The sequence below is a fragment of the Canis lupus genome, chromosome 1 (genome assembly GCF_011100685.1).
Source record: "Canis lupus familiaris isolate Mischka breed German Shepherd chromosome 1, alternate assembly UU_Cfam_GSD_1.0, whole genome shotgun sequence".
NCBI lineage: Eukaryota > Metazoa > Chordata > Mammalia > Carnivora > Canidae > Canis > Canis lupus.
In genome coordinates, this window is record NC_049222.1 from 38600672 (window position 1) to 38614979 (window position 14308).

Here is a 14308-nt window from a genome sequence, read left to right on the forward strand (position 1 = left end):
AGAGGCAGAGACACAGGCAGAGAGAGAAGAAGGCTCCATGCAAGGAGCTGAACGTGGGACTCGATCCCGGGTCTCCAGGATCATACCCTGGGCTGAAGGCGGTGCTAAACCACCGAGCCCCCCCGGGCTGCCCTCCCCTGGGATCTTGAAGCAGTATTAGATACTGTAATATCAGTTGACAGGTGTGAGTTTATAAAAATTTAATGTAATAAGGATGACATTTTGTATCAACGGGGAAAGCAGTCATGCGTTCAATAAGTATTGGTGGCAGGTGCATACCTCTGTCACAACTCTTCAAACTCTCACATTTTAAATATGTGCACTTTATTGTCTAGCAATTGTAGTTCAATAGAACTATAAAAATAGCTCTGAAATTATTAGAGGAAAAATACCTTCCCGGTGCCAGAATATACTTCAGAAAATAATTAAATGTAAAAAGTGAAACTATAAAGCAATTTTAAGAAATTACACAAAAAATTTAAATAATTTTGTCATGCAGAAGAATTTACCAATAAGCATGAAACCAAGAAGGGGAATGACAAAAAAGGGCTGATAGCTTTTTCATACATATACATACATATTATTCATAAATAGAACCATATCTCACCAGTCCCTTCTCCCTCAGCCTTCCCCCACATTAGCAGCCCAGTGACCAAGTGCACTGTCTCAAAAATCTTACAGGTATTCTTCAAATATATATATATTTAAACATATATGTGTAAACATATATATATAAACATATGTTGTATTAATATATACACATATATGTATACATATATATACATTAATTATAATTAATGTATATATTAATACACACATATAAACAGGTTTTGCCATTGTTTTGCATGAAATGGAATTAATCTTTTTTGTATGTTTTCTTAATCCACTCTACTTGAGGGGATTCCCTTCATGTCATCAAGTATAGCTCTGATTCCTTCATTTTAATGGTAGTATAGTAGCCAATTGTTTGTTTCCCAGTTTTTCACAAAGTGTTCAGCCATTTCAAAGTAACAGGCATGTACTTTATCTTCAGTTCTTGATCCCTACTAGTTATGCTGTCATTGCCATCTTATACATTATTTGATAGGCATTGGTCCTTTAGTTTCTATAAAATAAATGCATAGTAGTAGAATTGCTCTTCCTAAGAATTAGAGTTTTAAGTATTTTTGTTTATAATTAATGTTCTGAGACTGCCTTCCAAAGAGACTGTATCCTTTGCACATTTCTTTCAGCCATGTGGGAGTACCTCTTGTACAGTGTTCCTGCCAGCTGCCCCTTTTACTTTCGGTATTTTACTTTTCTTTTTTTAACTTCTTCATTGCTAAAGGTTTCATAGTTGACCAGAGAGGAACTTTCTTCTTAGGTATTTTCTGGGCATGCACGCAACCTTGCACGTGTGTGCAACCATATAGTCCTGGATTATGTTCAGTTTTTCAGGGTTTTTTTTTTTTAATTCTTGCCCAGACTCTTATATTCACCTGAAACCACAGCCCTCCCAGCTATGATACTGCCATCAGGTTGCTATTTTTTTCTATGATACCCTGGAAGTGTAAGGCCTTTTATCTCTGAGCTGATGTCCGTGTCCAATGAAATTGCCACAACACCTTGGGAATAGAGGTTTCCAGAAGCTGCAAGTTGGGACAAAATATTGATTGTGGCCTAGGGAAGCTGTTTGTTTGTTTTTTTGTTTGTAAGATTTTATTTATTTATTCATGAGAGACACACAGAGGAGGAGACATAGGCAGAGGGAGACACAGGCTACCTGTGGGAAGCCTGATGTGGAACTCCATCCCAGGCCCAGGATCACAACCTGAGCCAAAGGCAGACACTCAACCACTGAGCCACCGAGGTGCTCCACGGGAAGCTGGTGTTAACGGAACTGCAAAAAGAAAAAAATCTCAGATCTCTGTTGACTAATACTAATGTATTTTCACATCTGCCTAGACACCTAACTGGGGAATGAGGAGGATGGGCATAACCCTCATCAAAATATCCTGGTCCCCCCATCTTACCAAGCTTCAGTCATTTCCTTTGGGTAGATAATGTTCCACTTGTTTTGTGACTTCAGTTTATTTTCAGAGTTCTCAAGTGGTTAACTTTAGTTGTTTTACTAGTATATCAATTTTTGTGAGAGAGCAAGTTGACTGAGGTCCTTACTTTGTCATTCTGGAAGTCTATTCCTTTCCTAAATTCCTTAGCTATTCATAGTTAGTGAGTCCACCATGTGAGCACTAAGGTTGTTTTCTGCAAATCCAAGAAAAGCTGTTAGAATTCTAATTACATTAAATTTGTGAGTTAATCTTAGAAGAATTGACATTTAGGATTTTAAATCTTCTTAACTTGAAATTTAAGATTGATGAAGACTTGATTATTTAAATTTATATTTCTATGCAGTTTTTTTCCCCCCAAAATTTTATTTATTCATGAGAGAGAGAGAGAGGCAGAGATGCAGTCAGAGAGAGAAGCAGGCTCCCCGTAAGGAGCCCAGTGTGGGACTCAATTCCGGACCCCAGGATCATGCCCTGAGCCAAAGGCAGGCGCTCAACCGCTGAGCCACCCAGGCGTCCCTTCTGTGCAGTTTTAAAAAATTTCTAAGAATTCAATCATAAGTGACTCTAGGAAAGATGTTTGCAACATGTGATAGATACTGTATTAATGACCTTTGAATATAAAATTTATTTTTAAATGTAAATGAGATAATATACAAGATAGGTGAAGGGCATAAGCCATTTTTAAAAGAAGATATATAGATCACAAAGTTGAAGAATGGTCAATTAGAGATTAAAACAGTACAGCATCATTAAAATTAAATACCTTTCCCACTTAACAACAACAACAACAACAAAAGTAGCATATTTAGGAAGAATGTGTCAAACTATGGTCTTAACACAGCTGATGGAAGTATGAATTGGTACAACCTGTTTGGAATACAATTTGACCCAGATATCCCTTTTCCTAAGAATTAGTCCTAAAGATAAATCATTAATTTATTTACTTATTAAATAGTTACTTAGTATCTTTTTTTTTTTTTTAAAGATTTTATTTATTTATTCATGATAGTCACACAGAGAGAGACAGAGAGGCAGAGACACAGGCAGAGGGAGAATGCAGGCTCCATGCACCGGGAGCCCGACGTGGGATTCAATCCCGGGTCTCCAGGATCGCGCCCTGGGCCAAAGGCAGGCGCCAAACCGCTGCGCCACCCAGGGATCCCAGTTACTTAGTATCCACTGATATGTCAAACAATGTTTGTCACTAGGGATGACAAACAGAAAGCATATATACACTTAAAAACTTTGCAGTATGGAGTTTACATTCTTATTGGTGAGGCAGGCAACAAACAATAACATTTAAATAAAAGTTTATTAGAATGAGTGAGGTTTATTATGGTGGGAGAGAAGCTGAGAAGGAAGTATTGGGATAGGGCATGCATTTGGGATCTCCAGGAATAATGTATTAATGTTAAGAATGATTAATTTTTAAAAATAAAGATATGTTTTATTTTCTTTATATTTTTCTGAGTTTCTACGATGAACATGCAGAAATAGCAAAAATCAAACTTATTTTAAATAATAAAATTCTTTGGCTGTATGAGTTTCTGACATTTTATAGAGGTTGGTTTATTTATCAGTCTTTTTGGACATTACAATGGGTAGGTTTTACTTCAGGAGAATAAATATAAATGAAGTTATTAACATAGGGTTTAATTTTGCAACCTATCACACTTGGGTGAAAAATATTATTTAGATTTGTTTTTCTCAAATCTAGCTATTTTAGAACTTCATTTAGAACACTGAAATGAATGCTCATCTGCAGTTAACATTGGGAAGGCTGTCAGTTTCTTTTACAAGAATTTTGTCACATAAAGATCATTACTATTACTCATTTACTTTTCAGCACTGAATTTCAAACAGATTTACTTATTTTCAATATTTTGTTATTAAATACTTCTTTCAAAATCATTTAAAAATGTTTCATGGTGGATTTTATTATATTTTACTTTCATTTTTTATATAAACTATCAATGTGAGAATTTAGAGTAACTTAGAATTTTAGAATTTAATGCAGGAAAATATATTTTAGGAAAACAATTAAAGGATGGGAAGAAGCCAGAACCATGCAAACCTATCCTCAAGGTGGAGTTCAAAACGACTAGATCTGGGTAAGATTTTACTTCATTGCCAATATTCATTGTATATAATTACTCAAATAGCACTGAAGGCAATTTTGTCACTATGTTATAAAGTCTACTTTAGAATGGTCTAGCCCAGTCTTAAATTTTATGCATTCTTTATTTAATGAAATAACTAAAAGTGGTAAATTAAGGATAAAGTATATCTTTGTATTCTCTGTCTTTAATAGTTTTATAATGTATCTTGGAAGGTTTGAATAATCTTTCTTGTCAAATGTTATACATTCTGTTAGATTAGTCTTCAGTAACAGTGGTGTTTATTCACTACTGTAAATTGTGGGATAAGTGGTGAAAAAAGTTTTTAAAACAAACTATTTATGTTAGGGGTGTTAATTATGAAAGTCAGATGTATTCTTCAAAAATTAAATCTCATAAGAATATTTGGCAATTATAAAAATATATACATCTTAATATTGAAGTTTATCAGTTATATTTTATATTTTTATATGTACCAAATATTTAAAAATATAACAAAGGAAAAATTGTAAATGTTTTTTGAAAATGCCACGTTTCATTAACCCTAAAAGAAGCATTTTATCTGTGCTCTGGTTCTCTGGGAAAACTGTGTGGTTTTATTTACTATAGCTGTGTAAGAGAGTGAATTTATGTATATAGATAGTGCATCGGTTCTCGGATTGTGGTCCTTGGGCCAGCAGCATTAACTAAGAACTTACTAGAAATGCAAATTCTTGGACTCCACCCGGGACCTTCTGAATCAGACACTGTGGCTAGAGCCAACCACTCTGTGTTTTACTTAGATCCACAGAAGTTTCTGATGCATGGAAGTTTAGGACCACTGATAACATGTTTTTTATATCAATTGATGACCACTGGTTGTTATAACTGGCCCACTTCCCTTTTATATTTGCCCTTGTTCTAAACATACTCATTTCAGCTGTATTCTCATTTGAGAAAAGACAGTAGGTTAAAGAATCATTAAGATTGCTATTATTTGTCCTTGATCCTTATTAGCCTTCTGGGATTCAAAAGATCTACTGTTCAGACAAGCAGTTGAATGAACTTCAAAAGGAATGGCATCTGTTTAATTGACTGTGGCTCCCTCACTCTGTAACCTTTGGCATAGAGTTATTTGAGGTCTTTGTGCTTCACTTTCCTCAGTTATGACATGAATATGAGAATAGGTTAGAAGGTTGCTGTGATGATTTAAGTGAAACAGTCATGTATTGAAAACATTTTACAGAGTGCCTGGTACATAATAAACTTTCTATACATAGTTCTTCTTACTGTTTCCAGGAAACTTCCTACTACCAATTGATTTTTCTTTTGCCATAATTTGTTGCATGGCAAAGGAATGTAAGTAGGAAAAGTAATAATTGAAAAAAAAAAAAAAAAACCTTGGGGGGAAACTGGAAAAAACCTTGTGTTTCTGGTTTATAATATAGCATCAAAGGAATTGTCCAAACATTTAAATTAACAGTGTTTACTGTCTTCTGAATTACCAGTTCATTTTAAAAATACTGATTGGCAACAACGGTGGAGGTCCAGGAAGATCTTTTTTTTTTTTTTCTCTCTCTCTGTTCCTGTTTTCAATTCTTATGAATGGTAACATTTATGTTTTCAGTTTCTTCAGGATGGTGGCAATATTTTTTCTTTCATAAGATCAGACATGAGAAAAAAAAAGTCTAGCTCTTTTGCATGCGTTTGTAGATACCTTTAAATAGATCGATAGGATCACTGAGAACAATTTTCACTGCTTTCCAATTTTTTCCTCTCTTTTTTTTTTTTTTTCCCGGGGAGAGGAAATTCAGTAAATTAAAAGGTTCTCTTTTTCACCATGGTCTCTTTCCTTGAGATAGTTCCCTAGAATTCCAGTGTGTAGCCAACCTTGAGAACTACTGCAACCCCCATTCTGCCTATAATGAAATCACTTTCAGTTAGAGAAGCTAGTCAGTTCTCAACTTTTCCTGTTTCTAGCAAGTGTCATGGGCAGGTGCCAACTAAAGGGATTCAGGTTGGTAATAGGTAACGTTGGCAAACTGCCAGATTTTATTAGATGAGCCTGCCTTCCCTCCTCAAGATCTTCTGCATTTTCTTTTTTTTACCTAGAAATTATTCTAGGCGGAGACTCCCTTTCATCCTTTATAGCTTAGCAATAATATCATAGCTTTGAGGATAGTTTGGCCATGTTTTCTAGATTGGGTCCCCAGTAATATAGTCTCAAAGCATGTTATATATTTCCCTTCTAGAATTTGTACTTGTCATTAATAATGAAATTATTTGTTGATTGCGTGCCTTCCCCTTTAGATACTAGCTCAGTGAAAGCATGAGACATACCTGTCTCATTTCTAATTGTCCAGGCATAGTGTTACTTAATATATGGGAAACAGGCTGGTGTTTAGAAAAGTGCAGCCATGAAGAATTAGCAGTTATAGGTTAATAATAACATAAAATTTATCTCTGATGGAAAGGTACACTCGGACAAAAATACGGAATCAAGATACTGTGCCTAACTTTTATTTTCTAGTAACATAAAAGCATATATTACACTGAGAGAGACCAGATTTTTCCCTTCTAAAGTGAACAATGACAGTATAATTAACATAGCATTTAAATAGCACTTTTATTAAAGATAGGGAACTATTCTTTATAGGCCAGTTTTTAATAAAAAGTCAAAAGTTAAATGTTAAGTCAATTCTGTTGAAGTTGTTTTTTTGAAAAAATTCATGTGACCCAGGTGTGAAGTGCTCCAACGAATGGTGGTTGAGAAAATGATTAAGAGTGAATCCCTCCCCCCCAAAAAAAGAGAGTGAACTCCAGAGCCAGCCAATCTGGGGTTAATCCTTCCTCAACTGCCTGCTCGTTGTGCCATCTTGGACAAATCAGCAAGCTTCCTGTGCTTGTTTCTACCTTAGAGATTGTTATGAAGATTAAGCAAATATAAGAAGCACTTGGAACATACTCTTTCTTCCATTTTTCTCACATATCACTTGTCTCAAAACAGCATTTAATAACCCCTGACAAATATCTAAAATGCAGTTATTCTCTAATTTTCCTTTCACAGAGCGGATGTACAAAGTGCAATGTTGACAAAATTATAATAACTATGGAACTTCACTAATATTCTTCCCTGGATTGAGAGTTCTCTTATTCTGAGAAACATTATGATTTAGTGCAGTATTTATTTGACACACAACATTACATTAATTTTGGTTGTACAACATAGTGATTCAACAACTCTTTGCTTTATGCTGTGCTCACCTCAAGTGTAGCTACCATCTGTCACTATACAGTGCTATCACAGTACGAACGACTGTAGTCCACATGCAGTACCTTTCATCCCTGTGCCTTACTCATTCTATAACTGGAAACCTGTATTGCCCACTCCCCTTTGCTCATTTTGCCTATTCCCTCACCCTCTGATTTTTTGTTTTTAGATATTAAATGTGATCTATAAATGAGTTTTGAAAATACTTTTGTTGGTTGTGACATCAATTTTTAACATATAAACTAGAATAAGAAAGAGTGCACTGCACATTTTAAGGTTAAGTACTGGTTTATGAAACTTGTTCATTTGTATGTACTTACATTTCTGTATACCGTACCATGAAATAAAATATACTTCTTACTATGAGTCATGATCATCCTATTTGAGAGCCCCAAATTTAGTGGAAATAACTGAGGCTTTGGATTTTTAGACTTAGGTTCAAATCCCATTCTGCCACTCAGACAACTGTGTTGTCTTTCGCAAGTTGCATAACATCATTGAAAATCTGTCCTTACCTCAGTGAAATAGGGGTAGCAGTTACCACTTAATAAAATAGTTGTAAAGACCTGAAAGAAAAATATAACGTGTCTGGCACGTGGTAGATGTTTGGTAAATTGTAGTTCCTTCTTTCCTCCACTGCTACATTTTTCATTTTGCTATTAAACTGCATAAGAAGTTACAGGCAGGGCCAAATTTTCAACAAGAATCAACTTGGGATAGAGTCATGTTTTCAAACAGGTATTCACTTGAACTCCTTAGAGTTTTACACTAGAGAGCACTGGAAGTTAGTATCTTTTTTTGTTTTTATTTAAAGATTTTATTCATTTGAGAGAAAGAGAACACACATGAGTAGGGGAAGAGGCAGAGGGAAAGGGAGAGACCTCAAGCAGACCCTATGCTGAGCCAGTCTTGATCCCATAACCTTGAGATCATGATCTGAGCCAAAAACAGAAGCAAGACCCTCAACTGACTGAGCCACCCAGGCACCTTGTAAGGTAGCATCTTTTAAGAAATGGACTACCATTCAAGAAATTACCGATTTGTGGGGAGCATCTCTGGGAACCTAAAAGTAACTATTATCACAATTAAAAATGGCAGTTTAGTCACATTTGGGAACCATGTCTAAGATTAATTTATTCCCTTCTACTTTTTTTTTTTTTAAGATTTCATTTATTTATTCATGAGAGACACAGAGAGAGAGGCAGAGGGAGAAGTGGGGCACCATATTGGGGGCCTGATGTGGGACTTGATCCCAGGACCCTGAGATCATGACCTGAGCCAAAGGCAGACACTCAACCACTGAGCCACCCAGGTGCCCCTACTCCTTTTCCTTATAACACATACTATGACAAACCATTTGTGTATAGGCCCAGAAAGTAAATATTTCAGGCTTTGCAAGCAGTATAGATTTTAATTGGCAGCTACCCAACTCTGCTATTATTACCCAAAAGCAGCCATAGATAACTCATAAATGAAAAAAATGCAGCTGTGTTCTAATAAAACTTTATTTATAGACACTGAAGTTTGAATATCCTTTAATTTCCTGTATCATGAAATATTTTGTGTATTTTTTTCCAACTATTTAAAAATGTAAAAGTCATTTTTAGTTTTCAGGCCATACAGGCAAAAATAGGAAGTGGGCCATAGTTTGCTGATCCCCCTCGATAAGCACACATGTACGTGAACATAATAATATATTTAAGTTTATCTGTGAGCAAAAGTTGCTCTCTGCCCCCAGCCCCATGATGCCTAAATTTGTTTTTAGTAGATGATTTAATTTCATATGTGCACTAAAAGCTATAGGTGGATTTCCTATTCTTTTATAAAGAATATGAAAAAAACATCTGGGGAGCTTGTGGCTCAGTCAGTTAAGCATCTGACTCTTGATTTTGGCTCAGGTCATGACCTCAGGGTAGTGAGCTTGAGCTCCATGGTGGTCTTTGTGCGGGGTGATTCTCTCCCCCACTCCACCCCAGCACTGCTGGCACAAGCACGTGTACACTCACTCACTGTCTCTCTCAAAAAAAAATTTTTTGTTTTAAACAGGCTGTAATAAAAACTCAGGGTGCATTTGTAATATTCTGGTTCTGAAAATATCTAAAAGTCTGTTTCAGTCACACTCGCAAACTTGGTATCACTGAGTTTCCCCCACTGCTGCTAGAAGTGTATCCAGCCTAATTCTCTGAAGCCCAAAAACACACACCCTTGTGCAAAAAGATTTTTTTCTCAGAACACAGGCTTGTTCTTGTATATTTTTTCCTTCTGCTATAGATTTTTCTTAAGTAACTATCTGTGTAATAACCTATAATGACACCCTGTGTTTACTGTGTACCAGACACTGTTCTAAGTGCTTTAAATATAGTAACTTAATCTTAGCAACCACTATGTGAGGCAGATATTATTATTACCTTTGTCTTATAGATGAGGAAACTAAAACAGAGAGGTTGAATAACTTGCCCAAAGTCATATACAAGTTGTAAACCGAAGATCCGGATTTATTCTGTACTCTTAATCACTGTATTTCCTTTTTAATGAAACCTGCTCTCTGCTCACATTAACCACCAATCTCCAAGATCATATTCATACCTACAGATCTCCCAGCAGCAATGGCTTTGCTAAACTACCCAATAAAACCGTGATGAAGAAACTTCACCTTCAGTCACAATATGTTTACCACTGAGAACAATGTTTTAGAATATAGTCTTTACATCAGTATGTACATTTGTATTGTCCTCTTCTCTCATGCATGGAGCGTCTTTTTATTTTCTTGCCACCAATGTATTAGAGTAGGCAAATGTTCCATATTCATTCTCTCTCCAACCCCAATTCATGATAAGCCATAGCAACCAGAAGAGAGCCTCATTCAGATAACATGCTACTTTCAGAGACAAAAGTAGTTCCCTTTTTTATTGTCTTAACAATTCTCATATCCTTACTTGAGATAAAACTAGCTTCTTGTCTTTTGAGTTCAAGACTTTTAGATGGCTTGGCTTCCAAGCACCAAGAAGAAAAAAAGCTAGGTGGACATCTATTATAAGCCAGGTATTCTGCTATACAATTTGAATGCATTGCCTCCCATAATTTTCACAACACTATGAAATAGGTACTTTTATCATCTCCATTTAGGGATGTAAATAGTAAGTCTTAGTTTAAGTTAACTTGCCCTACGAAGTAGCAGAGCTGGAATTTGAGCTCAAGTTGACTCTGGAGATGGAGCATTTACCAGTACACCAAACACTCTCCAGTTAGGATGAATTAGGATATAATCGTCCTAATGATTCACAAGTCACTCAGTTTGCCAAGAACTGTTTTTTGTTTTGTTTTGTTTTGTTTTGTTTAGGATTTTTTTTTTTTTTTAAGTAATCTCTATACCAAGCATGGGGCTCAAACTCACAACCCTGAGATTAAGAGTTGCATGTTCTGCCAACTGAGCCAGCCAGGTACCCCTGATTTCCTCTCTTAAACTTGCTAATTTATCAGATCATCTTCATAAATTTAACATTAAATCATACTCAATACAAGTAATTATATTAATGTGAACCAAAAGGAGATTTTGTCTGTGCCTCTTTAATAGGTTGAATAACTTAATGTGAGTAACTCAGAGGACTAGAGAGCTTCTTAGATAACTTCTAGGCTACAAATTCTAATTTTATGAGGTCTAGGTTTAGGTTTTATGGTATCCCTTTGTGGCCATGGCACTTGATCTTAACACTGTCTAGGAAAAATCCGTAAGTGGATTTATAATTAATTGTGTCTAATGAGAGACGACATCTTTGAGCCCAGAGACTCTTAAATTTCATATGCCTCATCAGATAACGTTTCCTGTTCTCATGTTAACCTTTCCCATGTTGGTGAGAAAGTTTCGATCTTAAGTTCACTAATTCTCATTTTATCACTATCTTCAGAGGCATTCTTATGACCCACTGGATTTTTATCTGTATTGTCTTCAGTCTGTCAAAACAAGAACACTTTCTCCCAGTTTTAATCTTCAAACCTCCTACCTAACTAGAATAACTCAGTATTCACTTTCTTAATTTTAAGGTAACATTTTGACTTACAGTCCCTTAACACTATAATTATAGAATCCCACATAGCTAGACAACAAAGACTACCAGATTGATGGCTCTATCTTCTGACATTAGAATACCTCATTTAGCAGCTATATGAAGATTGGGTTTTATCTGTGGCTTGCATTAATTTAAAGTGCTAAGATTCTTCTATTTTTAAGTTTTTCCCTAAATTAGTTCTTAACTCCTTATTAAATTAAAACTGATATCAGTAATTAAGTCTGCTGATAAATCCATTTTATATCACTCGCAAGTTTTACTTGTTAACTTTGTATGATAGTAAACATGTATTAATCCCTTGAAGTATATTTAACCAGTGGTAGTTGCCAAAATGAAGGTGAAGTGCCTTGAGTATAAGAAAAAGGAGGACATTCAGAATAGTTTCTTGACAGAAACTACCCTTTACAGCTAAGGTGCCTAGCACTGGTATTTTTTCATGAAAAACACCAAAATGAAGAGGTAGAAAAAGGAAGACTAGTAGATTTTGAACAGGAAAAGAAAAAAACAAACATAAAAACAAGATACTCCCAGGATGCATCGTGGAAATGTTTGTAGGAGAGAGTAAGCATTGTTTGCTGCTATAGAAAGATTGGTTAGAATGATAACAAAGATTAGAAGATACAGTTAAGGGGGAATGATTTGCAAGAGTATTTTATTAGCATTGTTTCAAACATGAGCCAGGTTGTAGGGACATTAAAAGAAGGAAAAAAGAAATGGGTGGATTAACAGAAAATACTGGTTTAGAAGATGTGTTAATGTTTTTAGCAGTAGATATAATTAGTATTTAAATCTCATCAGGAAGAGGGAGACATAGTTTTGTTTTTACTTTTAACTTGGGGAATACCTCCATATGACAAATGGCAGAAAAGAATGAACTGTTGGAATAGGATATACACTGAAAATGAAAAGGAAATAATTTAGGAAGAAAGTTTTAGAGTGAATTTCTCATGATGAATTCAAAGTAGAGTTGGAGAAGATAATTTTCTTTCTTAAATACTAAAAGTATTGTGATATGATTATATGATCCAGATTCTTCCAGAAAAATTTTTGGCTACGGAACCAAAAGTCTTAGGATAGGTAAGTTTTGCGTTTGGAAATGGAACACCGAAATCAGTAAAGTAGAAGATGAGTAAAAAGTGAAATAGTAGAGGGGGGAGTGCTGGCCAAAGGAAGGAGTGAAGCTGAAGGAATCAAATGATGAAAGATAAGACTATTTTGGCCCCTCCTGTTGGAACCAGCACAGTTAAGCACTTGGTAAATGCTTGCTGAATGGATGAATCATAATTATATTCTAAATTTGTGTAGTGATTTTTGAGTGGCCTAGGAAGCAGAAAATCCTTTAGCATTATATATATTTATATATTTTATATTACGTTATAATACTGAAAGTACAATGACAGGGAAATGACATTAAAAATTGGCAAACTATTTCCATGGGATTTCATCGGAAAAATGCAGTTTCTTAAAAAAGTATGGTTAATCACAATTGTTATATTTCATTTCTTTTAAGATTTTATTTTTACATAACTTCTATACTGAACATGGAGCTCCAGCTCACAACTCCGAGATCAAGAGTGACATGATCTTCCAACTGAGCCATCCAGGCACCCCTTTTATTTTCGTGTTTAACCACTACTATTTTAAAGTTTTTTTGGAAGTACCTAGGTTTTTTATTTTTAAATTATAACATTAAAGTCTTCACAAAAGAAGCATATTACCTGTAATTTCTATTCTAAAACAATTTTTTTCTTTTGTTCATTTTCCTTCAGTCTTTTTTCAGATACATATCCAATTTCACCTAGTTATATTCTTAGAGCATATTCAGTCTGGTGGTGGGTTTTTTTTTCTGTTTAACATATCTAAAGTATTACTCGTTTCTATCAGATTTTTTTAAAATAATCTTATAGGCTGTGTACTTAGACTAATTCCTCCCTTTTGCTGAACATTTAGTTTTTTGATATTATAATGAGGTTTTTCTTATTACAGATAAAAATATAGTAGTGAACAGATTCTCTTTTTTGACATTATAGATAATTCAACAGAAGATAGAAGATTTTTTACTATTGTACTATTTTTAAAGATTTTATTTATTTGAGAGAGAGAGAGCACAAGCAAAGGGAGAAGCAGACTCCCTGCTGAGCAGGCGGCCCAATGTGCAGGACCCCGGGACCATGATCTGAGTTGAAGACAGATGCTTAAACAATTGAGCCACTCAGGCACCCCTATTGTAGTATTGCTTTACAATAAATTTTCAGTGATGAAATTTTGAGGATAAAAGATTTTTATGAATCTTGACAAGGTCCCACATTGCAAATATCTGAAAATATCTTGAAAGATAATCTGTGTATACTTGAAAATATCTGTGTATACTTTAAAGAATGGAGTATAAACTATAACAATTTCATCAGTCTCATCGATGGGAGATGTTTTTGTTTTATTAATTACCTACCTTAAAAGTAAGCACTTAGGCTTTGAAATCATCTTAAATTTTGTAACCACAATGCAAACTCCTAAATGACTACTGGAATAAAGAAAAGGCAATCTGCTGGGATAATAGGGACTGAAGTTAAATTTGTTTCCATTTGCATATAAAATGGTGTTTCATAAAAATTTTATGATTCAGTTTTTTGCAAGCAGCCATCCAGCTGAGCTTTTATGTTTTAGCAGGGACCAAAATTATTTATATCCTTGTCCATGACCCTGTATCTAGAAACTGATGAATTTAACAAAGTTGGTATAATAATGGTTGATACTCACTTGGTAACAGTTCTTCCATTTCTGAAGTCCTAAAATAGAATTTAAAACCTTATAATTTTTTTAAAT

At 34.8% G+C, this 14308-nt stretch overlaps 1 protein-coding gene across 3 annotated transcripts in view; it reads left to right on the forward strand.

The window, feature by feature from the left end:
- Positions 1-14308, forward strand: part of STXBP5 (syntaxin binding protein 5) — a 167975-nt gene that overhangs the window by 71115 nt on the left and 82552 nt on the right. For all 3 annotated transcript variants that reach the window (XM_038526294.1, XM_038526295.1, XM_038526296.1), the window contains exon 9: positions 4084-4162. In XM_038526294.1, the coding sequence (XP_038382222.1) occupies positions 4084-4162 (79 nt within the window). The remainder of the gene's footprint in view (positions 1-4083; positions 4163-14308) is intronic.